Source organism: Musca autumnalis, unplaced genomic scaffold (genome assembly GCF_047663935.1).
Source record: "Musca autumnalis isolate F117 unplaced genomic scaffold, ASM4766393v1 scaffold_2, whole genome shotgun sequence".
NCBI classification, from domain to species: Eukaryota; Metazoa; Arthropoda; class Insecta; order Diptera; family Muscidae; genus Musca; species Musca autumnalis.
In genome coordinates, this window is record NW_027411755.1 from 988,196 (window position 1) to 1,013,767 (window position 25,572).

The window sequence follows — 25,572 nt, forward strand, 5'->3', positions numbered from 1 at the left end:
CCTCCCATTATATTTTAAAATGCGTTTACAGTGTACACAAATAACAACATTTTCAATTATTTTATCATTTTCTGTTTGAATAAATGGATACATTTTCTAAATTTTGCTTCTTTTTTTAGTTTGTTTAACAATTCGATAAACACCATCGTTAATATTTGTTTTTATTGTCTCAATATTCATTTTTATTTGTATATTAACATCTAAATCCGACTAGAAATATTTACACATTACTTTTCTGCAGCGTGCTTGTGCGAATGCATTATCAAAACAAAAAGGCAATGAGCTCTTTTAGTGTGGTGACTGTCACTGCTATCATTTCGAGAGGATATGCCAATTGCACACTCTCACGAAAGAAAAGACAAAACAAGCAACAAAAAGGCACGAAAACGTGAATATGCATTAAAAGCGAGTGGCATTTTGCGGACCTCTGACTCGTATATGTGAGAGTTATATTCTACATGTATCAGTTTTAATGCATTTATTTAATTTAACTTTTTAATTATTTGTTGTTTTGAAAATTATTTGCAACCTTAATCAGATTAAAACAATATTCAAAGCACAAAAAAACATAAAGTAATGGATGCAAAAATCGTGAAGTTGCAAGTGTTTTGAACAGACTGAAATGTCAGGTAATTGTTTATTTTGTATATTTCGTAATGGCCTAATTATATTTGTTAAAGATTGAAGAAGGGGATAATAAGCAATAAAACAAAAAAAATCAAAAACTTAAATTTCCCCATAAATATATAAACTTAAATTGAGAATTTCAGCTGCAAATGTTTTCAGCAGCACTGTATATCGAGATAGAATAAATTTACACTTTCTGATCTAAACGTAATCAGTTAAGTTTTTGGGCAGCTGCAAAAAAACCTTAATATAAATCTATTTTGTCAATAAGAACTTCTTAGCATGTAAGTAAGTTTTTGTATTGAACGGAAAGTAATTGAACTATTTCCTCTTTTAAATGAAGACACTTGAAGATGTTAATGAAATTCTGGGGATTAAAATTTGCAATTTTATTTCAAGGTTATAGAAAAAATAGAAATAATTAACATGAATTTTTAATATAAAGCAGTTCATATTTAGCATTAAGTTAATTAGCCGCTAATTTATTTATTAAATATTTGTATGTATTGTAGAAAATGCCTGCAATGTATGTATGTATATATTATATTATGTAAGAAATATAAATTGAAATAATACATTTTAATGTATGGTTTCTATTTTGTTATTTTGCTTAGTTATTTCTATGACAATAATGTTAAATAGATTTTTATTTTTCAATTATAACTTTAATTTTAAATTATAAGATAAATAGTTTGTTGCACATATGTATATATAGTGGCAATTTGCATTTATTTTTATTTTTGTATTTGTTTTCTTTCTAAACAGTTTAGAATTCTTTTAACGCTCTATCTCTGCTGTTTGCTGATTTTATTTACACTTATATATGTATATTTGTCTGTAAGTATATTTACATTTAAATTTTTATTAATATTAATTTCATTCATATTCTCAATATTTTAAAATAAGGTATTACAGGAAGAGCAGTATATTCATTCTCTCAATCTAAAAACATATGAATACAAAATTATTAGTAGGAATAGAAAGATTGAATACACAAATATTTAAACATGAAAATAAAAAACAATGCAGAAAGGATATTTCTCTTTGGCCCTAAATATATGTACGTGTACAGTTTTTAATTAAATTGTCGTAAAGAAGAGTTTGATTAATCTCAATTCTGAAACAAAGTCCTACAATTTTTCTTACAGAATTTAATGAGAGGGATATACACTTCTCTTCCCATAAAACCAGAACTTAAAATATATATCTTAAATTGTTATTACCCATTGTGCAACATACACAAGTAATTATTTTCTTACTTCATATACTGTAATTTTGAAATATTAACTTTATTCAGGTACAGGACAGTTAGTAATAGTTCATTAGCAAAACAATTTAGGTTAATTATTTATAATAAATTTGCAAAGTATTATTATTATGAGAACAAGAAAATGTTTCTGTAAATAGCGGGACTGACCTTTTTACAGGGGCTAGATAAATAAGGTAATTACTCTGTGTTAATAAGAAACTATAGCGTTCAATTAGATAAATATCTTATAACAAGGCAGGTGGTAGGTCAAAGCTGATTAGATACAATTTCGTTTCATTTGTTAAATCTGCATTTATCATCCATATTAAGTTTATATAAATAAATTATTATCTAATATTTTATCTTATAGAAGATAATCATTAATTTCAATAAATGTAATAAAGAAACAGTTTTAATACAATGAATTTGAATTGGATTTTAAAATATTGTTTGCAAACACGACTTCCTCATATCAATGAGTGTACGCAGATTCATATTGGCTCAATGATATTGAACCTAGTTGTTATTGTCTACCGTGAAGGGCTGTTGCTAGAAAGTTGTTTGCAGAGGTCTTCGGTACATTATTGTTGTTGTTTGTATTCGTAAATTTTGAACCGTTTTGTATTTATGGTCCAGAATCAAAGCAAAGAGTATACAAATCCAATATTTTCTATTTTTTTTTAATTAATTCTCTTTCGAGTTGAGCTGTTTAGACCTAAGAGATACATTGAAAAATTAGGATTCTACCGAAGTCCCACGCATCCAACCATCCAACCATGCTACATTTCACGGGTAGTTAGGCCGATCTTCAGGCATATTAGGATGTTGTTTTTGTGGCAGACGAAGGCAAAGCTTGGTAAATGGTATATATACGCAATTCATTAGATAAATGTATATGCGAAATTATGTCAGTTAATTGAAACTCCAAACTTTTCCTATAGCCCTGCTTGGTAATCCCATTTTTCAATGTTCACAAATACTATGGTAAGTTTTATTTCTACGTCATTAGTACTTGCTCTTCTATATCAGAAGATTTTGATCATCAATTATTGTCTACTAATGTTTTGAAAAGTTTATGGGGGCTCAGAACGCTAAGACGCCGGGAACCTTGACACCTATAAGAACCGTTCCCGTACCGTAAATAGACAGCTCATGTTATTTGAATATTTAAGCCGGATATTAATATATGAAACCCGATTAGCCTTACCTGTATATCATTATAGAGTTATCAGAATGCCAATGGCGAATCTTTCTATGTACCCAAGACCTTGAGTTCCATTTTGCGAAGTTCCTGCTTTCAACTTTAAGATAATCGGAAGTCTACGCATCTGTTCCAATAACAAAAATAAACTTTTAACAAAAATAAACTTTTAACAACGGGAAATACATGTTTTTACATTTTCATCAAACCCTAGATCTATATCGAGCCCTTCCCGCCAAATGATGTAAGCGACATTTTTTCGATTTTCGTTTTTTTTATGAAAATCTATGAAGAATATTCCAACACACCATCTCCCAATTTTTTAGAACTCAGCCATCTACCATTACGAAATTAGAGCAGAAACAATTTTGATGTAAGCGCCATTTTTGCTTTTTGTGTACATTTGTTTGTGACAGCGAATTGTCGCTTACATCAAATTGCACATTTACATACCATGTCGTTATTCAACTATATTACAAGAAATACGTTTTAATCTTATAATTCTTCGAATAAATACTTGCTATAAAATTAGTGTGTTTTGTTTTTAAATTGTAGATAAGAATTACTCTAAAAATGATTTGTTTCAAATAATTTTTTTTGATGTAAACGCCACTTCTCAAAGTAAGAGCCTGATTGCGTGACAGCGAAAAAGATGTAAGCGACACAAACTACCGTTATATTGAATATATTCCATAATTTCTTTATTTTTTTTAGTAAATAGGATTTAATAACAGAACTATACCAAATTTGAATAAACAATTTTGGTTATATCAAAAGTTATTCAATAAAAACCGTCTCCTGTAAAATTTGCTTTTTGTCGCTTACACCTTTAAAACCAACCAAATTAAAACCAACAAGTTTTTTTGTAAGTGAGAGGCAGTTTAAATTAATTTACCTTCGGGATGGGTACAGAAGTTTTAGTATCGGATGTCGTCACATATCTTCATCAGTGTTTTGTACTGAAACAAAAAAAAAACTCTTCTTCAACTTTATATCGACCCGAGTTTAAAATTAAATGTGATTGGTCATTTCTTTCGAATTCCTCAAATATATATACACGCTCACGAAGCCTTATATGTAAACTTAATAAGACCACAAAAATAAAATAAGATCCGTTTCGCTAGAGTGAACTCCGATTACAAAAAAGACAATGGATTCCTTCCTTTTAATGGTTATATCCTAATTTTTTTTTGTTTCAATCAACTTGAACCTTGACCTTGCACACACCCTGTGCTACAAAATAAGGCAAAAAGCAATTTTCGGAATTTTGAAAATATGCAAGTTTTAGTAACCCCTCTAAATTGAAACATTTTGCCTAGTCTTCACTTGTGAATTTATAGTTTTTGATATATACTTAAATTAAAGGACATTGTATTGTATTATGATATTATTATTATTTTAGAGATAGATATCTTGGAAAAATTAGTTGTCAATAGAGCAGTATGATATTTTAGCAAATTTTTCTATAAAATCGATTAAATTACAGTTTTATTAGTTTTGTTTATGAAACAGCTTCTGTTATTAGGTACATCAGTAAGTTCTTCATTTTCGGTGTGAAACCCATAGATGTTGATATAGGTACATACAGTTATGCAAGAAATGTAGTGCAAAGACCAACATTGTAAAAAAAAAAAATCATAGTAATTGTTCGTTTATGGCAACAAATTATGTAAAAACTATACGGGTTTTCGTGCAAATCTCTTGCTATTAGTCCTCAAAACAATATTCCGTCAAAATATACAAAGTTTGTTTTCGACTTATAACAAATATAGACTAAAATAAGAATTACCTACTATTTTGAGGTGGCAATAAATGTATTACAAAGGGAAAAGCAGTAGTACACCTTTTTCAGATTACAAATGGAATAAATCGAATTTCAAATGGAATAATTCGAATTACAAATGGAATAATTCGAATTACAAATGGAATAATTCGAATTACAAATGCAATAATTCGAATTACGAATGGAATAATTCGAATTTCAAATGGAAACATTAGAATTACAAATGGAATATTTCGAATTACAAATGGACTAATTCGAATTACAAATAGAATTCTCGAATTACAATTAAAATAATTCGAATTACATCTGAAAAAGGTGTATAAAACTAATCATTTTTGCACATTTTTGTAGTCATTATGCATTTTTATGACTTTTGCGACTAATAATGGTCCAACACCGTGGTGCAATGGTATGCCCACCCGCCTTGCACGCCGAAGGTCGTGGGTTCGACTCCCCGTCCAAGCAACATCAAACAATTTTCAACGGTGGCAGAATACCCCTCAGTAATGTTGGCGACATTTCCTGAGTATTTGTCATGCCATGTAAAACTTCTCTACAAGTGGTGTCTTAAGACACGCCGTTCGGACTCGGCGATAAACTGTAGGTTCCATATCATTTAGCTAATATGAATCGGGGTGCACTCACTGATATGAGAGAAGTCAAAAAATCTTCCAACGAAAGATCAAGATGTACTTAAAATTGGGGAACCAGAACCCTTAGAGTGTAACGTACCGACCCTTAATTTTGTATTAGTTAAGTTCATTAAAGCTCCAATAGACAAGTCAAGACAAAGATGTATTTCCTATTATCTTTGGTCATTTTGGTTATTAACCATATTCTGACACCGCAGAATTGTAGAAGACCAAGAAAGAACAGACACGTGTCTCGCCGTTTTTCCCTATCTAATCAACCTTCGCGATTATGGGCCTCCAAATTTTTGAGGTTTTGATGTCAAAAGCGAATTATTTGTTTGGACCTATCTTCAAACCCGTTGAGAAATACGATTTACACTCGGAGGCAAAGTTGTAGCTCTTCTCATAAAGAACAAAAATTGTGAATGCATAAAATGCATCAAACTTCATATTCATATTATCATTCCAGGAACGGTTCTTGAGGCTCAAAGTTCGATTGCTTTTGTCCATTATTTCCTGTTCAGGTCCGTATATGACAAACCTTTCAAATTTCTTTGAAGTTTAAAGAGTTTGTTATTTTCAGACCTGAGCAGGGGTAACTTTTATAAATTTGTGAATTTCGGTTTAATAAATAAATCCTAGAATGTTCATATGTTCTAATCAGTTGTTTACATTTTTGTGGTTGACTGTATCCTTAAATTTTGTACGGTTTGGTATATATGGACCAGAATCGGTGAAAAAAGTATAAAATTCGAATATTTTCTAAAGAGCTTTGCTATTTTGACCACTAAGGACCTTTCACAGATAGTTTGTGTGTTGCAGAATATTGTTTACTGACATTTTTCCTACATTATTATAGTTGATAGTTTTCTTTAATTTTGAACGGTTTAGTATTTATGGACCAACAGCAGAGAAGGAAGAATAAAAATGGTATTTGGTTTGCTATTTTGACCTTTAAGAACCGCTTCTACAGATTTAGTATGTTCTAGAAAGATGTTTACTAAGATCTAACGATAACTGTAGACCAAAGCCTGAAAAAAAGTTAAAAGATATTTGACCTTGACGGTTTTGTCCTAGAATATGAAGTTTGGTGGATTTTATGTGTTCACAATTTTTGTTCTCTATGAGAAGAGCTACAACTTTGCCACTGAGAGAAAATTAAATTTCTTAACGGTAACGAAGTTATGACCCACACAAATTGATCCCTTTTGACATCAAAACCTCAATTCTTTGGAGGCCTATAAGCGCGAAAGTTCATGAGATAGGGAAAAAACGGCGAGACACGCGCCTTCTCTTTTTTGGTCTTCTACAATACGAAGACCATATCGACGTCGTATGAACCACGAGCTATATAAGCTATACAAAGACATGAATATAGTTAAACGTATCTAGATGCAACGATTGCGTTGGCTAGGTCATATCATAAGAAGTGCACGCAGAATCGGCAGGCCTAAGCTTCAATGGAGCATACAAGTGGATGAAGAAATGAAAAGGCGCGGAATTCCAAAAAGTCAAGCGAAAAACAGAGAGGAATGGAGATCTTTTCTTAGTTCGGTCTATAGAACAAATGTTCTGTAATGGGCCAACTAAGTAAGTAAGTAAGTAAGTACCATACGGAAATATGTCTGTTTACAAGGAAAACAAAACTGGGACACTTTGAAGAACCAGTTTTCCTAAACAAGACGATCAATATTACCAACAAAGTCAAATATCTGTGAGTAATTCTGGATAGGAAACTTAAATGGATAGACCATATTCAAGAAAGAGCCAATAAAGCTCATAGATGTTGGTCAACCTGTAGAAGGGCTATAGGCGCCAAGTGGGGTCTTAATCCTAAGATGACACACTGGCTATATAAAAGCGTAGTTAGACCTATTCTAACATACGCTTCAGTAGTCTGGTGGACAGCTATGGATAAAAAGTGTAATATTAAAATACTACAGAAAGGCCAACGAATGTGCTGTCTAAGTGTAAGCGGCGCAATGAGGACAACATCAACGAGGGCATTATAAACTATTCTATATATACACCCAATGGAAATCCAGATAAGGTATGAAGCGGCTGTCGCAGCTATTCGACTTAAAGCGATGGACGAGTGGATCAGCATGGACCACGTAACATACCATCAAAACATTCTACAGGTAACAACGGGAGAGTCAATGGATAACATTGTATCGGACCGTATACCTGAAACATTTGTAGCTGCCTCATGCGAGGCATTAATTCCAGACAGATACTCGTGGATCGGCGGAAATCTAGCACAAATGCAAACTGTTGTTATACAGACGGCTCCATGCTAGGTGGGAGAACGGGACTGGGTCTCTATATTGAAAAACCAGAGACCGAGATATCTTTCGTTTGCCGGATCACAATACGGTCTATCAAGCGGAGATCCGAGCGATCACAGAGTTTCTGAACTGGCTTAATGCCAACACGAGACCAACTACTGTAAACGTCCTTACGGACAGTAAAACTGCAATCAAAGCAATAACATCCAAGACAGTAAAATCACAAACAGTCTTGGATTTTATAAATTCGATCAACAGCTATACTCAGCATGGCACGGTGCGTATAATATGGGTACCGGAACATGCGGGGAATAGAGGTAATGAGATAGCAAATTCTCTGGCAAAAAAGGGAAGGGAATTAGCAACCGTAAACTTGGCGAACGCAAAGCCACTAAACGCGTCTCGGCTAGAGTTAAAAAATTGGACAAAAAATGCCCACTTATCCCTATGGAATAGAGAGGAATTAGGGAAAACCACAAAAATCCTATGGGGAGACCCAAATGAGGAAAAAACTAAAAACCTATTGCTGCTAGATAAAGCAGAGTTGAGTAGACTCATCTGCAAAAAATTAATTGTGCAGACAACAGCGTATGCAGGGTATGCGGAGAGGATGATGAAACATTGGAGCATTTTCTCTGCCAATGCCCCGCTTTCGCAAACATCAGATCCCAGTTTTTAGGGAACGACACAATACCAGATCTTAATCAGGTAATTGTAGACAACCTAAAACAATTACGGGATTTTGTTAAGGGAACAGAGTTCCTTAATTAAATTATAGTAGAGTCCCCTTCTTCAAAAAACTTAGACTAGAGCGCAGAACAGGCCTACTTCATGGCTTATGTGCATGTCCACCAGGACATGTGGCGATTACTCGCCCCTCTTTTCAACCTAACCTAAGTACCATACGACGCTGTCAGAATATGGTTAATAATTTTCGTGTTTCATAGTGTAATTCTCCAAGAAACCATAGATTTGGTAATTTTTGCAATTCTTTTATTGCCACCCCCATGTAGTAGGAAATTGTTATTTTTAACCGTATTTATAATAAATCGCAAATAAACTTTGCATATTTTCATGGAATAATGTTTTTAGGACCAATGTGGTTTTTGCAATACATATTTTGCCTAACTGTATGAATGTATGTATGTATATAGTTTTGTAGAGTTGTTTGTAGAAGACGGATAATAATTGGTAAATATTTTTGGGATATATGTAAATATAATGAGTTTTATTTATCAATAGGACATAAGTAGATTATATGTCGATTATTATTGTTTATAGTTTATTTTTTCCTGAAGTGATTTTCAAGTTTAATTCAATGTTCAAAAATTATTTGTTTTAACGATTGACCTGGTTTAGCGGTGGATGGGGTAATTGAAATATTAATGTAGGTAGGCATTATCAATGTCTTTAATTAATTTTTAATTAGTCCAGCAATTTAATTTAAATGTCTATCTTAATGTTTTCTTTAGTAAATGTTTTGTTAATTAATTTGTTTTTTTGAATTTTCTAGTTAATGTTTAGTAAGGTACCTTTGACAACTCTTATATTTGTTAAGAAGACATTTAAATTGCACATTTCGTGTTGGGTGTATGTATTTATTACCACTTGAATTGTGCAATTTGTCATCTTCTCACAAATATCATTTTAATGGTTTTCTTAAAATTAAAATTTTCTAAAAATGAAAATAATTTCCTTAACTATTATTAACTAACTATTAGAAATTTCTTTAAGTAATATTATACTTAATCTTAAATTATATGTAATTGATTCACTTTACCATAATCATCTTTAGTTATTTCAACTTGTTTTTTTTTTTTTGTTAAGAAACGAAAGAAGACTAATAATAAGTAAATAAAATACAGAGTTTTTAAGAACAAACAAAACCTATTTCCAATAATTAAATAATCTGTAGGAATTGCAAAACTTATTTGCATTATTAAATTTTTTTTTGGTTGAGAAGTTTTTTGACCTTTTGAAACTCCAAATGCCAAATTAGAATAACTCGAATGTTAAATTTAGAAACAAAAAACTGTTACATGGGTGCTATAACAAAACGTGGACCTATACAGCTGATTTTTTAACTCCATCTATCTGCAAAGAAAAGACGCATCTGTACAAAAAATCCCAATTTGTTTATATGATAGATGGGTGATATGTCTAAATCAATGCAGAATATTCCAGTATAAATGTCCGTAAATGATCAATTCAATGCACTATAAACGAAAAAACCAAACTTATATATTCTTAAATCTCGTATCTTAAAAATTAAATTTTTGAGAATAGATAAAAAATTATAACTTGGGGTTTTTTGTAATAATTGCATTTCAACTTTTGCCCTACCAGCGATGTATCATCTCTATCGATGTTTTTATCTCTTTTCAAAAATTTTATTTTTTTAAGTTGGATGTTGAAGAATTAAAGCATCGATATGTACCTTCTATACTATGATGGGAGGATTACTAGTGGAGCGAATTTAATTTACCTTCACATTGACTCAATTTTTCTAAAGTTAAAATAAAAAAACAACAATTAAAAAAACATATATCAAAATAAGGCATTATGTTTTGTTTTTATTATCAAATTAAAATTAACCGTAATAATTTACAACTTAAAAAAGTGTACATGCATACATACATATGTATGTAAAAATAATATTTTTAATCATAAACTGAAAAAAAAGACGTTTTGTTAAACAAAATGTACTGATTTTAACAAGAAAAAAAAAAACAATAAATCTTTTATTCTCTCACTTTTTATCACAATTACGAATGAAAAATTTCTTTAATTGCTAGAAGCTGCTGCGGTTGCCGCCTCCTGATCCAGAGCCAGCAGAACCACTGCCACTGTTGTGTAGGGCTGATTGTGGCACTAGAATTCGTGGCGAGGTTAGAGAACGTTTGGGTCCGGCATGTTTCGCCATCGACACAACGGCCAATGCCAAAGAAACTTCGGAAGTGGGCTTTCGTTCAACGCTGATGAGGGGGAAATCATTAACTTTGGATGGGGTATTATTGGTTGATGAGGGAGTCGTTACGCTAGGATCTCTATCACTGTTGGGCAATTGTCACGCATACGACTGCGCTGTCTGTGGTATTATGTTGGGTGTATACACGGAATTGCTGAGAACAGGATCAACCTTTTCGACAAGATTTTTTAAGCGACCTCGTAACTCTTCCAGACTCTTGGATTTCGCTTTGTTGATGCGTTTGTACTTGACATCCTTGGGTTTGGTTACCGAACGATGATTGGACATGACGCGATTGTAATTTGTCATTGGGTTTTGTGACTTGGGCTGGTCGATATTAAGTTCATCATCGTCTTTGCTCATTGAACGCTGTTGATCTTCCATCGATTTAGCGTTTCTTTGCAGCTGTGGCACACGCATACTAAGAGCCGTGGTGAAGCTCTCCTCGTTTTGAGAGAGTGGTGGGGGTTGATCTTTGTCTTTGGTTGAGTCTTCGGGGCCGGTAATGGTAACTGTAGTCAGGGGTATTGAGGGACTGGTTGCGTTAATGGCTGGAGGCGTGACTGTGTCCATGGTATCCAATTGACCTTCTGTTGAACTAGAACTTAAAGCCTTTTCAGACCTCTGTTTAAATTTGTCTCGTTTTTCTGCGACATCTGAAGTGGGTTCGGGATCTTCTTCCACAGAATAAACAGTCTCAAGGATTTCGGGACGACGTAAGAAGCAATTGTTGCGTCTTACGACACCATACTTATTCAGACTTGTCTCAATGGCATCGGATATGGAGCGGGCTATTGTTATGCCATCTCCTCCCGAGCTGGGAGCAGTACAGGGACCACCACCGCAACCCGCCCCCGAACCTTTTCTGCGAATACCACCTATTAATGTGATATTCGAGTCAGAGTCCATATCTTCTAGTACCACAGCGGAATCGGAATCATTTAGCGAGTCCAATTCGGTGGTATAGCTTGCATCGATCGTCTCAAGACCATGATCGACCAAGCGCGAGGATAGGGTATCGATAATTTTCTGTTGCCTTTGTATTGTCATCTCTCGATGTTGTAAAAGACTGGAAATTTGCTTTTGTTTGCGCTTCAAGCGCGCTTCTAGAAGCAGCAACTGTGAGGTTAAAGCATTCATTTGATCGCTCTTTTCCTTTTGATAACGGTATTGTTGTTGTACCTACGAAGTAAAAAAAAGACAAATATGCTTATTTAAATTAAAATTGGGAAAGTCGTTGTCCCCCTCACCTGCAACGCATAGGCTTTCCGCCATTTCATAATATGTTCTGCTTGAAATCTGACTTTCGATCTCAGTTCTTCTATCATGGCCCTTGCCGTATGCAAATCCTTTGGATCCTGATTCATCATATTCAAACGTACATTGTTCGTGTGGATGGATACCGGAACAGGTGGTGGCCATTGAAATTCTAGCGGCGGTTGTGCAACCATGTCCGTTGGCAATGATCCTCGTGGTCCACTTGGATTTTTGGGCTTTGGAGTTGTGGGACCGGCCGAGGAAGATGTGCCCTTGGCTAGGGGATTGGATGTGGGTTGTTTTTGTACACTACAAGCCATGGTAATGGTTTTGGCAAATTGTGAGGCACGAGCTGCATACATTTAGGCTTTATATTAACGATGGTTTTAAGATTTGTCAAGGTATACAATGGGGCTCTTTATTTCTTAAGCCTTTTTAGGTTTTAACAAATTGAGCTTCTTCCGTAGTCATTGATAGACGGTATTATTGTCCCTTTCCTCTGTGCTTCAATTGAGAATATACTGAAAAGAAACGATCAAAAAATACAATAAATAATAAAACGGCTTAATTTTCTTTTAATTGTTGTGCATTTGAAGTGCAATAATATTTTGCCATCATCAGCTTAATTACACAGAAAGATGTATGATGTCAGCAATATCGATTAAAAAGGCCATCCCACCAAAAATTTAGTCAGAAATGATTCTATAATAAAGTTCATATGTATTTTTCAATTTAGTAAAATTATGGTTTGGCATACCGGAAAGTTTGGTATACCGGAAGCAATACCATCCCATGTAGGTTAGAAGGCAAATAAAAAATTATTAATACTATAATGTGTAAAATCCTCCATGCTTTATTTTATGTTCTTTTATTTTGACATCCCTCATTTGGGACCTACAAAAACATTTTCCTCTTTTATATTGTTGTTGCTTTGAATTGTTGTACATTTTAGCCTGAAAATACAAACAGTGCTCAATCATTGTTTTTTAGACATAAGAATAAACCTTATAAAAGAACAGATGAATATATTTATTATCCATGTGTAACCATATCATATCACCCTAAAAAAGGTCATTGTTTTCCTTTAAAAAATTAATGACTACAGGACTCTGTGTAGTACATACATATACCTAAAGCATGTGTATTTTATGACATGGCTCATAATTTCTTAAGAGACCAGATAGCACAAATGTCCATACATATCTTTTCAGGAGTGATATATTATTTATGTGTTGTGCATTTTAGAACGGACATTAAATGAAAGTGCTTCCCAAAACCTCATGGCAACACACACATACAATTGGACGACTAGGTTATTAACTTGATGAACCTTAAATAATTGTAATTTGAACTAATTTTGTGCAATGAAATGCAATAATTTTAATTATATTGAATGAAGATGTAACACATAAATATTTAAATAATTTCTATTAGATACTAAACCTGGGTCTCTTGCTGGTTTTTAATGTGGTTTGTAACTCATCGAAATAATAGTCGTAGACCTATACTTATATATACCAAAATGAATGTCTCGACGAGCTGAGTTGATCTGGCTATGTATGTTCGTCTCTCCATCTAAACCTTGTAATCACGCTATAGGTCGCAATTTTGATCGGATCGTCATGAAATGTTGGAGGTTGATGGGGTCGGATCTAGAGTTGGGTAATCTAGTTCCTTGTACTAGTTCCAAAACGTATGAGTAACATCATGAAATATAACGTGTGATGTTAAGTATACGCACTTTGTTCAAAGAAAAAAAGTGGGATATTGGAACTGCGAAGTGAACTAGATCGTTCCAAATAGTTCCTTTGGCACAACTCTAGTCGGATCATATTCAGGAGTCGGAATGGGAGAAGAAGACAAGGTTTTATTCTAATGCGAATATCTCCACTTCTATTGAACGTGGAAAACTTCACCTTTACAACGCACTTTGGTTCCAAATGCAAATTCTTTGGCCAAAAGTCATTTTTTGACATCCTCCTTTTTGCGTTTTTCTTCATAATAAGATAGTAAGACATTCCAAAACAACAAGAACAAAGTTTGTGCTAAATTTGCACTTACCGTTAAACAAGTTATCAACACTAGAGTTGGGTAATCTAGTTCCTAGTTCCTTGTACTAGTTCCAAAACGTATAAGTAACATCATGAAATATAAAGAGTAATATTAAGTATACGCAGTTTGTTCAAAGAAAAAATGTGGGCCATTGGAACTGGGAAGTGAACTAGATAGTTCCATATAGTTCCTTTGGCACAACTCTAATCAACATATTTCCGGAAAAACCTTAAATTATTAATTTTTCTTTAATTTCAAAACTTGTTTTGGACCGACATAACTTTGAGTGAGAGTGAGCCGTGGTTAAAAAGTTGCGATTAATGAAGCATAATATTTTTCTCAAGGTACATAAGTGTATAAAATTAAGAACTATTTGATATTTGGGTGGTAGAATTATGAATCGATAGTTTGCAATTTGTACTTTGAGTGACCAGATTTGGATATAGCCACCATACAAGGGTAACCCAAATTAAAGGTATTTCGAAGGTTTTTGACACATTTTAAGCCGATTCTACTGAAACTTTACATTTTGACCTTTTAGGTGGTAGGTACAAACCCAAAATATAAACATAGCTCAAAATGTCAATAGAAAAATGACATAGAAATAGTTTTGGTCAGGAAAATGGGATTTGAGACCATAGTGTTACAATGCAAAGTAGGTTGGCGTAGGTGGACAAACAACGGAGATACCACAATATTCGCTAATCCAACCCCAGTTTTCATTTTTGGGATTTCATGTGTAATGTAGAATATCTCAGCTCTTCCAAAAGCAAAGCCTGCCTATGAAAGAAGAAAATTTCACGCATACAATGAGACAAAGTTGACGTAGATGCTCAATCGAAGGAAGTATCGCAATAGGTAAAAACATTTGTCATTCATTCGAAAATACGAATGTTAAGAAAAATTCAAAGTTTTGTTCTTATGCAAGTATTTCCGCTTCTAATAGGGGTATTCCGAAAGCAATGGAAGAAAAATAGTTGACATTTACAGAGATTCAAAGTAGGTTGACGTAGGTGGTCAAACAATGGCTACATGTCGAAATTTTGATGGGATCGTAACGAAATTTTGGGGACTGTTCGGGGTCCCAGAGAAAAATAAGTCTATTGATTTTGGTGATGGGTAATATTCAGTCAGAATTGACAACAAACTTACCATATATGGAGTAAAATTCAACGCTTTATTCTTATGCTAATGTCTTCTCTTCTAATAGTGGTACATATTCCAAAAGCAAAGCCCGTCGATGAAAATAATAAAGATCACCTTAGGTGCAAAATAGGATGAGGAACATCCCACTTTTCCTTTTTTACTTTTATTTGAATTGTACTGACGAATATTCGATCTTTTGTTGGGTATCTTTTAACAAAGTGACATTCTGAGCTATTAATTGATCCCAATTGCCTTACCAAAACCATCCGATCATCTCACCATCTAGACCTCCTGAGCATGAAATTAATTATTTTAATGACAAATACCTCGGATTCTTTTCTTTTTCTCTTCTACAAAGCGTTCAATCAGTACCAGGTACATTGTCGACAGTAGACAAATATAAAATGATTAATTATTTTGGTTCAGTTAGCTTTAAAGGCCCCGACGCATAAGAAGCATGGCATTCTTGCTGAAGTCATATCTGATAAAAGACTCAAGACCAAGTTCGCCCTAATAAAAATATTTCAGAATCACAGTTCAATTAGGTCGAACTTGGTCATTAGTCATCTACCAGATAAGCAAGAATGCCATGCTTCTTATGTGTCTTAAGGCCTCAGTCATTTGGTATAAAAGTCAGGATGGGGAAAACTTAAGTATTTACCTAAAAGAAATGTTTACCAGTGAAAAGCTTATGCACACTGGTAGTGCTGTAGGGTATCACATAGTCGACCCAGTCCAGATTTAGGGATACGCAGTGAAATGCAATAATCGGTTTTTCGATTGTTCGGTTTTCGTGAAAAATTAAAATTCGATTTTCGGCTAGTCGATTATTTGAGTGTGTTCTAAAAGTCGACTTTTGATACTCGTTAGCCGCCGAAAACCGATTATAATCGACCATGTTCGTTGATGCGATCCGTGATGTATATAAATATGTATAAAAAAGTACCGTTAATTACGCAGTTTTAGCACGCCCAATAGTCAACTACGACCAATGGTCGACCACAATTAATAGTCGACTACGAAGAAGCTCCTCCTTTAATCATCAGATTTAATTTTATGTTAACCAGAACACTTTCATCTGTTCGGTTAATCCAAACTCTAACAAAATAAGACTCATAATAATGGTCGACTACGAATAATAATAACGAAAATGTGCGCAAGAAACACAACCAAACTTTAGTTTTGGAAATATTATTTCCTTGGTTTTGCTTCAAAACACAAACCAATTTGAAAAGCACACTCAAATTTTGTAGTATTTCTTACGCATTCACTTTCTTATCGACATACATAAACAGACCCTTAATATCAACATTGTATTTATCTTGTAAAAAGGTTTAACAAAGAATAAAAATACAATAATAATTATATCTCAAAATCAGGAATGTTGGAAAAGTTTTGTGTCATACTTTTTTGATACAATGCTCAGTATCTCTATGAGATCGATTTTTACACACTACAGTAGCGGATGTTATCTTTATATTTAATTGGTCCTTTTCAACATTGGCTTGTTGCTTAGCATTATTAATGCATTTTCCTCTATAACGCATTGGATTCATTTCCAGCATTTAATGATGCTAATTTAAAGATTATTTCGGCATTACCATTAAAGACCCCCTAATGGAAATCTTATTTTATTATTTTATTGTATGTATCACATACATGTCCTGCAAGCTTGCCACAGTTTGTCGACGTTAATAATTTATGAAAATCGCCCTGCCGAACAACAGTCTCATTGTCTATTCTAATTCGAAGCTGGTCTCAGTTGGCTATACAAATTGGTAAAGCTGCAAATAAATAACTACGGCTAAAGTAGTACTAAGGCAAAACTGCTCTGTCAGCACTAAACTGAGTCTAAATGAAGAAGAAAAAAAAGTATTCCTATTCAAATGGAAGGAGGAAGTGTAATGCTGTTGTAGCGCTTATGTAAACAAAACAAATATTCTGACATTTTATTGTTGGGATTATTTCAGCTGGTGCGAAACAAAGTTACAGAGGCCAGTCAAACTGCCATGAAATTGTTGTAAACTTTGACACGTTACTTACAAGTGTGTCACAACCTATTTCATTTCATGTTCATTATTAGTGAGGATAATTAACCAGCAGCCTTATTTTCTAGAAAACTTGGTTAAATGTTTTGTTTTTGTATTGAGAATTGATATCAAGTTTGCTGACAGCTTTAACTGAACACTTGTCAAACAGTATGGGATATTGTGTATTGTTTGAACAGAATTTTGAAATGTTGGTATAGAGATATTGACCTTTGAATGTTTCTGGTATTATTTTAAAAGCAGTGTTGGGCAATAATCATTCTATTGCACATAATCTCCTATGTATTCCATAAGATCGATTGTACATGTAAAAGGTTCAGCCATGGCACAATTGCCAAGGTATTCTTCAGCCCTACTGATCGAACATGAACTGTCGGAACAAATTGTCCTAAGTAAAATTCTTTGCAAAAACGATTGACAAATTAGAACTTTATTGCTTAATGAAAATAGCAAATTAGACAATTGATACTAACTAATTAATAATTGATACTAACTAAATAAATAATTAGACAATGGTGTCGATTTTACTGGGATATCTGTGGCAATTTTGTTTTTTTTTTCACAATAGTCTGGCTTAATCCCATTGTTGTTGTTTTAATGTTTTAAAACCACAAATTTATTAGTGGAGAAAATTTGGTCCCTTGTTCTTGTTTGTAGATATTACCCACCAAAGTTATTTTTCAATAATTTCTGCAATAAAAAACTGTTTCTACCTAAACATTAATCGTCAACTCGAAATATAAGAGTGACCAAAGAAAAAATCTCAATGAAATGTTTCTCCTAGGTAACCTCAAATAACCCCAACGAAAGTGTTTGCAAAACAAGACAAATCTTTCCACTGTCACGTGTCGTTGAATTGCAACGAAGACAGCATAACAACATTTTTTGTTGATCTGATTTTTTCTTTGACCATTCTTATATTTCGTGCCGACGATAGATGTTTGAGTATAAAAGCGTTTTTGTTGAAGAAGTTATTGAAAAATAACGTCGGTGGAAAATATCCACAAACCTTTGGCGAGGATCGAAACTATAGGCTACCCTGTCTTATTCTCCACTAATAAATTCGTTGTTTTAAAATATTAAAACAACAACAACGGGTTTAAGTCAAACTATTAAAAAAAAAAATAAATAGTTATTTAAGTGTTTGGACATCAATATGCCAAAGCTAATTTTATTTTTTCGCCGATGCATCTACCATGTTTATTCTACCTTGGACTGGGAATTTTTAATAAAAAGCATCGAATGAAAATAGGTCTGTCTGGTTACGCTAAAATTTGTAACAACTTGTACCAATTGTTGCTGGAAAAGAGAATAAAAACCCTTTACTCTCTGAGAAAGTTCTTGCTGGACAATTGTTGCTGGGAAAGTAACCAGACAGACTTAATATCAAGGAGATCATTGTTTCTTCTTCTTTCAAGGTTTGGATATATCACTGAAGATATCGTTGTCGGGATCCAGAGCAACTGCTATTATCAACAAGAATATGACATCACTAATCTATCTGCAAAGCATGAAGTAGAAGCGACTAAAATATATAAATAAAGTTCTTAGTAGCAAATTTACCCCCATTATTATAAGTCCTCTTTTGTTATAGTTTGGATTTTACGAACAGATTTATAGCGTTCTGGTGAACTTAAAGTTAAAATTTATCATTAAATTTCAATGAGGACATTCTTGGCATTTTCTTTTAATGTGAAAATTATAGTTGTAATGCCTCCAAATTGGTTTATTTTGCGTTTTCAAATCCATCAGATAGTAAAAGAATAATGACCCTTAGAGTCTCTAAAATTACATACGAACTATAGTTTCGATTCTGGTGTAATTTTGTTGGTATCTCAGAAAAAACTAAAGTCATTTTAACCAGCCGTGGGTTTAAAACTTTGACAAGGAAATAATATTACATTATTGACAGTTGCTTGTACCAACACATATTCTGAGTATTTCAATAAATTTTACACAAATTTTTACTTCGTTAAATTTTAAAACCTAGTGAGATTAATTCACACAACATTAGTTATTATGTATGTTCATTGTACGTAGGCCCTTGTACCCTGCTGTGAATAAAAAAAGAAATCACCCGTTCATAGCGTTTCTTTGATAGCAAAAACAAAAAAAACAAAAAAAAAATACAATGAAAATTACACAGAAAACCTTAATTTACTGCAAATGTAAACACATCTAAATGCGAGCACGTATATCTATCAACATATGTACGTATGTATCACATACAACCAAGAGTAATGCAAACATTTGATACAAAACCCAAAGGCTATTAAAACGACGTAAAAATAAAAAATGTGGGTAAGCTTCCACATTGTCATTATGAGGCTGGGCTCGTATTCAAGGACCATGGATATATGCATGTATTTGTATGTATCAGAAGCAACGGTTTATTATTGTTGTATGTATGTATATACTGCCATTTTTGTTCTCTATGTGAGTTCATTGTAATTATTTTCACACTCGAATAGATCACATAGTAAGTGGGAGAGAAAAATACGCTGAAACCTCTAGATTCTCCACACACATACATACATATAAATTTATGTATAAAAACAATAAAGCCAAAAAAATAGTGCACACACAGTTAAAGTCAAAAATACCAAGCAAATATTAATGTAAAGAACAAACAAAGGAATTTTTAATTAATATTTGCTTTTGTTTCTGGCAAAATAATGATAGAACATTAATCCTAAAATAACATTTGCACACAAAAACGCATTCACACATATACGTACGTACGTAGTCAGATTCCATAATTCCCCTGTAGGAAGTGTGGGGTCATGTGTTGACATGTCGCCACTTTGTCTACTAATATGGTGACAAAGTCAACACTTTGTCACCAGGTTGTCAACTATTGATACCTTTACCTTAATAAGAAGAAGCATTGTGTATATTGACAGATGATAGCCCAACGAAGCATCTTTTTTAATTTTCTTAATTGTTTGGCGTAAAATAATTTTTGAGGTTGGTGAAAAAAGTGTTTTTGTAAAAATCAATAAAATATCGTGAAAACTTAAAGCAACAACATTTAACAACATTTGTGGTGAAATTTCGACAATTAGACATTATGTGGAACCTTTAGAGAAGATTGTGGAGCCTGATGTATATATTGTCCCGTCTCGCTGGAAATGCTGAATGCAACTAAACATAATAATGAATTACAATGTTGAAGAATTATTTGGCAAAAATCGATTGTGAGATTTTTCCAATGTCATACAGCTGTAATAGGCAAGCAAATTTAAGGACATATTTTTTATTTATGTTTATTTATACATGTTTATTCTTTTCAATTCCTAGATGTTATATCCACATTCAGCGAATCGCCTGATAAAACGTTAAGTGCAACAGAAGAAGAACTATTTTAAGTAGACAAGTCATTGGTGCGACTTGGCCAAGAAAATAAAACGAAAAAGTTTTTTATTATTTATATGTTAAAATGTTTAAGCAGCCTTGAAAACATTGTCTTTATTTACTAATTTTTACTTATGTGGAATCTTTGGCTTAGCCATTTAAAAAGATAAAAATACTGTAATACGCAATTTGTACATTTTTAACATTTCCAATATTATTTGTTTTATTCTTTAATGAAATATAGTATTTAAACAAATGTCTAGCTTCATCTTCTTATTAAACGTACTATATAGCTGTTTTATCTATGAAAAGTTCCAAATAAGCAAAAAATTTAGTATTGAAAATCTGGTACTATTGACTCACTACCTCCATTGTCTATACTGACTCACTACCTCCAATGTCTATACTGACTTACTACCTCCAATATCTATACTGACTTACTACCTCCAATGTCTATACTGACTCACTACCTCCAATGTCAACACATGGTTCCTCAGGAACTACTGACTTACTATTGACATACTAGTTCCATTGTCAGTACTGACTTTCGAATGACACGTTCATACAAAATGTCTATAGGAAATTACATTAGTTGTCTACAGTTTGTCAGTAGTACTGTTGACAATGTCAGTAGTAAGTCAGTATAGATTCACTATTGACATTTCCTACAGGGTCACAACTACTGGCAGTCGCAGACACACACATTAACACACAGCTGTAAATTTGTGTAAATCATTTGGCCAATAAAATGTAGAGGAAAGGTGATTTCTTATACATCATTATTTATTGTTGATGTCGTTTTAGACTATCCTTTTCCTTCAGGGTGGAACAGAATTTTAAAAGAGTAGAGTACTTTGTAGAGCATATTTCGTACTTCAGTGTACTTTACCATTAACACATGCCGATATTTTCTTTCACACCTTCTCGAATTTGGACTAAGAAGTAAAATTTTTACAAATAGAAAGGGTCCCCCCTATTTTTTTTTTTAATTCACATCTTTATTTTATAACGTAATCCTTATATAGTTATGTTTTCTACAAAGTACTAAAAATTGTACAATTTCATTGCATTTACCATCACTGCTTTAGCTTTAATAACTTTCAATGAGCAAATATGCCAGTGGTTTATTTGTGTTAGGAGCTAGGGTTATTGCCGCCAACAGGTAGGTGTTCGTAAACATTGTGGCATAAAAGTAAACAAATATAACTGCAGGTGTAATAGTATCAAAAGAAAAGGATATGGATGACAGGTACAGAACAAAGAACCAATGGAAAATGTCAATGACTCCAGTGGCAAAGTTTTTATATAAAATATATTCGGGAGAACCATTTAATTTTTTTTTAAATCTAGTGTCCTTATCCTATAAATGAGTCGTCCCGTTATATATTTTAATCGTTGACGGCTACCTCAAAAAGATGTCCTACGGACCAAAAATTTTACAAGCCAGGAAGCCACAGAAAACCAGGTTAAACGTATGAAATGAAGATGAATTGGCTACAACTTCAGAAAAAATGTTCATAGCATAACAAGGAGGGCGCTTGAATCCCTAAGAAAATCGAAGTCGACCAAGAAGCATCTGGCGACGAACAATTAGCCATGAACTAAGATAAAACAACCTTACATGAGAGGAGGAATGCTAGGAACAAATATTTGAAAATGGCTACTTGTAAATTAATCCTTCAAATTGTATGATGCTAACGTAATTATAACAGTAAGAGTTATGAGCAGGGAAAAGATCTCATTGTTATTGGATAAGGAAAAATAAATATATCCTCCATTCCATGTTATAACAAATAAATAGTTAACTCTGTACTCCACTACATAGTTTCCATTTTTACGATACTCACATAACACATAACTGTAGTCTGAGGGGCTTTTCCAATTTTGACATAATCTGCTTTTATTTTATTATGTACTTTGTTTTTTGTATCAATTTTAAATTTAAATAAAAAATGTAGCTTTAAATTTTATTACGCACGGCATATAAATCTGAAATTGCGTTACAAATAAAACAAGGGCAAAAACAAACAAATGTAAACAGATTTTACTTTGCATACTTTAAGGCATGAACAATATTAGCATGGCCTTTTATAACCTCTACCATAACACACACCACCAGTTGCTAATTTTCACACGAATATTTAAACAACGTAGGGGGGAGCTGTGTAAACGAACATCAACAAAAATACTGATGCGGTGCTTCATACGTCACCATGGACTTCATATAAGAATCATGCAATAAATATTATTCATACGCCACCATTACATCTCAGTTCTTCTTATGGGCTCTCCATTTTCTACCTACCTTTTGGTTGTTTTTATTAAATTTTCCCGAACAAACAAAGAAAAACGAAACATACGTTATATCGCCACAATAATGTATCAGAAACAAAAAACAACCATCCATCCAAAAATGTAATCCGAACTTAAATATTCATCAGCAAATATGCGTTTGGCATAAATAAGTAAAATTCGGCTTATAAAAACGCAAACAATCGAAAGAGCACGCACAACGTAACTCATATAAATAACCTCATTTTGCGTGGTCTGCTATAGCTATGGCTGTGAATTCCTGACTGGGTACAAGTTTTTATCCTTTGATAAGTAAGGAATATTTCTCCATATTGTCACTTGTTGGGTTATTGCTTACCGTAGTAAGTTGTACATATATATAAATACACAACTATCATAACTGGTTCCCATATTCAAGAGTACATACTAAAGGCTATGTACGATGGCATTATACCTCTGGTACCAATGGTATAGGTAAAAGTGAAATTGATATTTAATCTTATCGGCCTTGTGCGTAACATATGTATGTAACAAATTAAATGATACCAAAAATGTCTGACATTTATATTACGCTGGGTCTAAATTGGCTGTATAGTTGTAAGCCATCAGTTTCTGTTGTTTTTCAATTGCATAACTTTTTTTGCTGTTACCAACAAAAATCGGTAAAATAAAAACAAAAACAATAAATAGAAAAAATCAGAAACTCCTATGGTATCTGTACATCTCGGAGATCACTCCTCCGATAAAAATAGGTAAAATAAAAAAACAAGTAAAAAAGTGTCAGTCGGCTTTGCCGACAGATATATACCCTCAGCCAATGTGAATCGAAACTTTCACCTCCGGACAGATCGAATGTATTTAAGGTATCTTCAGAATTTTGTGGCCCTTTTTGGACATTTGAACTTGCCGACAAAAATGTGGATTAGGAAATTACTGCACTAAGACACAATTGTTGAACTTTTGTAGGGCAGGTACCCTTAGAGAGGACCGATATGGGCCATTTTAGAAGTTAAACTAAATTTTGATAAAATATTAGGATAACCAAAGTTTGGACCAAATTGGTTGCCCCATTCAAGTGACATCGTCCTAGCATTTTAGTGATATTTTTTAAATATTGGGGAGAAGTATCGAAAGTTGTGCACCGGTATTGCCCATGAAACTAAGTTTGGATATAATATGACGAAGACCAAATGTTGGGCCAAATCGGTTGAACAGTTCGAAAGGTATCGGGCTCTTCGACCGCCACATATGGGGTTTTTACACCTGTTTTCCCAAGAAATATGGACTTGCCCTGAAAAGACTTTTACCGTCGTAATGGAGGTAGTGAATGAAAATCGCTTTAACAAAAATCAAAGTGATTCGAGAGCAGGTCTTAAAGTGAACTTATCCGAAATTTTGTGTGGGATGTACCAGAAGGAGTAGACAAATACAATCAATATTCGAACATGATCTATATCTGGTAGATATTTTAGGATGTGCAGAGTATAGATTACATCGGTCAATCCCTTCAAGAGTTATCGTGCGCAAAATTTTTCCGACCATTTTTGAAGTTTTGTGGGGGAGGTACCTTAAGGAATGGACCGATATAGCTCATCTTTAAATTTAAACTATGTTTTGATAAAATATTATGAAGGCCAAATTTTGGACCGAATCGATAGATCCGTTCGAGAATTATCTTGCGCTCCAACCACTACACAAGGTGTCATAGGGACTTTTTGCACCTTTCCGGTCATTTTCTCAGGAAGTATAGACTTGCCCCTGATGAAACTTGTTCCGTCGTATGGGGGGGGGGGGGGGGGGGGGAAGTGAATGTAAGTTGCTACAACAAAAATCAAAGCGATTCGAGAGCAGGCCCTAAACCGAACATTTCCGAAATTTTGTGTGGGAGGTACCCGAAGGAGTTGACCGATTGAGTCCATATTGAAACCTTATCTTAGTCTGGTACACATTTCACGATGTGTAAAGTATGGACCAAATCGGTTACTCCCTTCAAGAGTTATCGTGCTCACAAATTTTCAGAACATTTTCGAACTTTTGTGGGGGAGTTCCCTGAAGGAGCTCATCCGTTTGAGAGTTATCGTGCGCACCAGCCAGCCAAACAGACAGACGGACGGACATTGCTAAATCGACTCCAAATTGTCTGAAACACATTTCGTCCAAACATACTTGGGGTCTAAAACCATTATTTCGATGAGGCACATTTTGCCCGTATGAAAGTGTATATTCTAGCCTTAAGGCTGAGGGTATAAAAACAAAAATAGTGAATAAAAAATCGAAAACTCCTATTGTATCTGTAGATCTTGGAAATCACTCCTCTTATTTTTTACAGCAGCATTAGGTGACATATAGTAACATGACTGCCAGTTCTGTAGTTTCGGACAACGAAGCAATTAGAATATGAATATGACAGTATTTAACTATGTACAGTCGAACCTCGATTATCCGGGAATCGATTATCCGTAAACCTCCATTATCCGGGAAAGGAACGCACAGCAGTTTTTGTTCATATCACACCGATTTCCGGTGAAAATCTTTATGATCCGGGAATATAATTAATTCTACCAAATTTCAATGAACAAAAATAACGTACAAATTAATTATTTTAGAAAAGTTTCAATCTTTTAAACTTCGCATTAAATTCATAATTGCTCATATTTATAAATATTTGCTAGAAC

General features: G+C 33.5%; 1 protein-coding gene and 1 long non-coding RNA gene across 2 annotated transcripts in view; one reads left to right on the top strand and one right to left on the bottom strand.

Moving 5' to 3' along the window:
- The window catches only part of LOC141393501 (uncharacterized), a 590,028-nt gene that overhangs the window by 26,846 nt on the left and 537,610 nt on the right, over positions 1 to 25,572 (top strand). The gene's annotated exons all lie outside the window — the stretch shown is intronic.
- Positions 10,313 to 25,572, bottom strand: part of LOC141393500 (uncharacterized) — a 118,813-nt gene continuing 103,553 nt past the window's right edge. Inside the window, exons 3-4 of the mRNA XM_073966520.1 lie at positions 11,999 to 12,526; positions 10,313 to 11,930 (exon numbers count right to left, since the gene is read on the bottom strand). Coding sequence (XP_073822621.1) covers positions 10,848 to 11,930; positions 11,999 to 12,367 — 1,452 coding nt within the window. The 5' untranslated portion in view covers positions 12,368 to 12,526 and the 3' untranslated portion in view covers positions 10,313 to 10,847. The remainder of the gene's footprint in view (positions 11,931 to 11,998; positions 12,527 to 25,572) is intronic.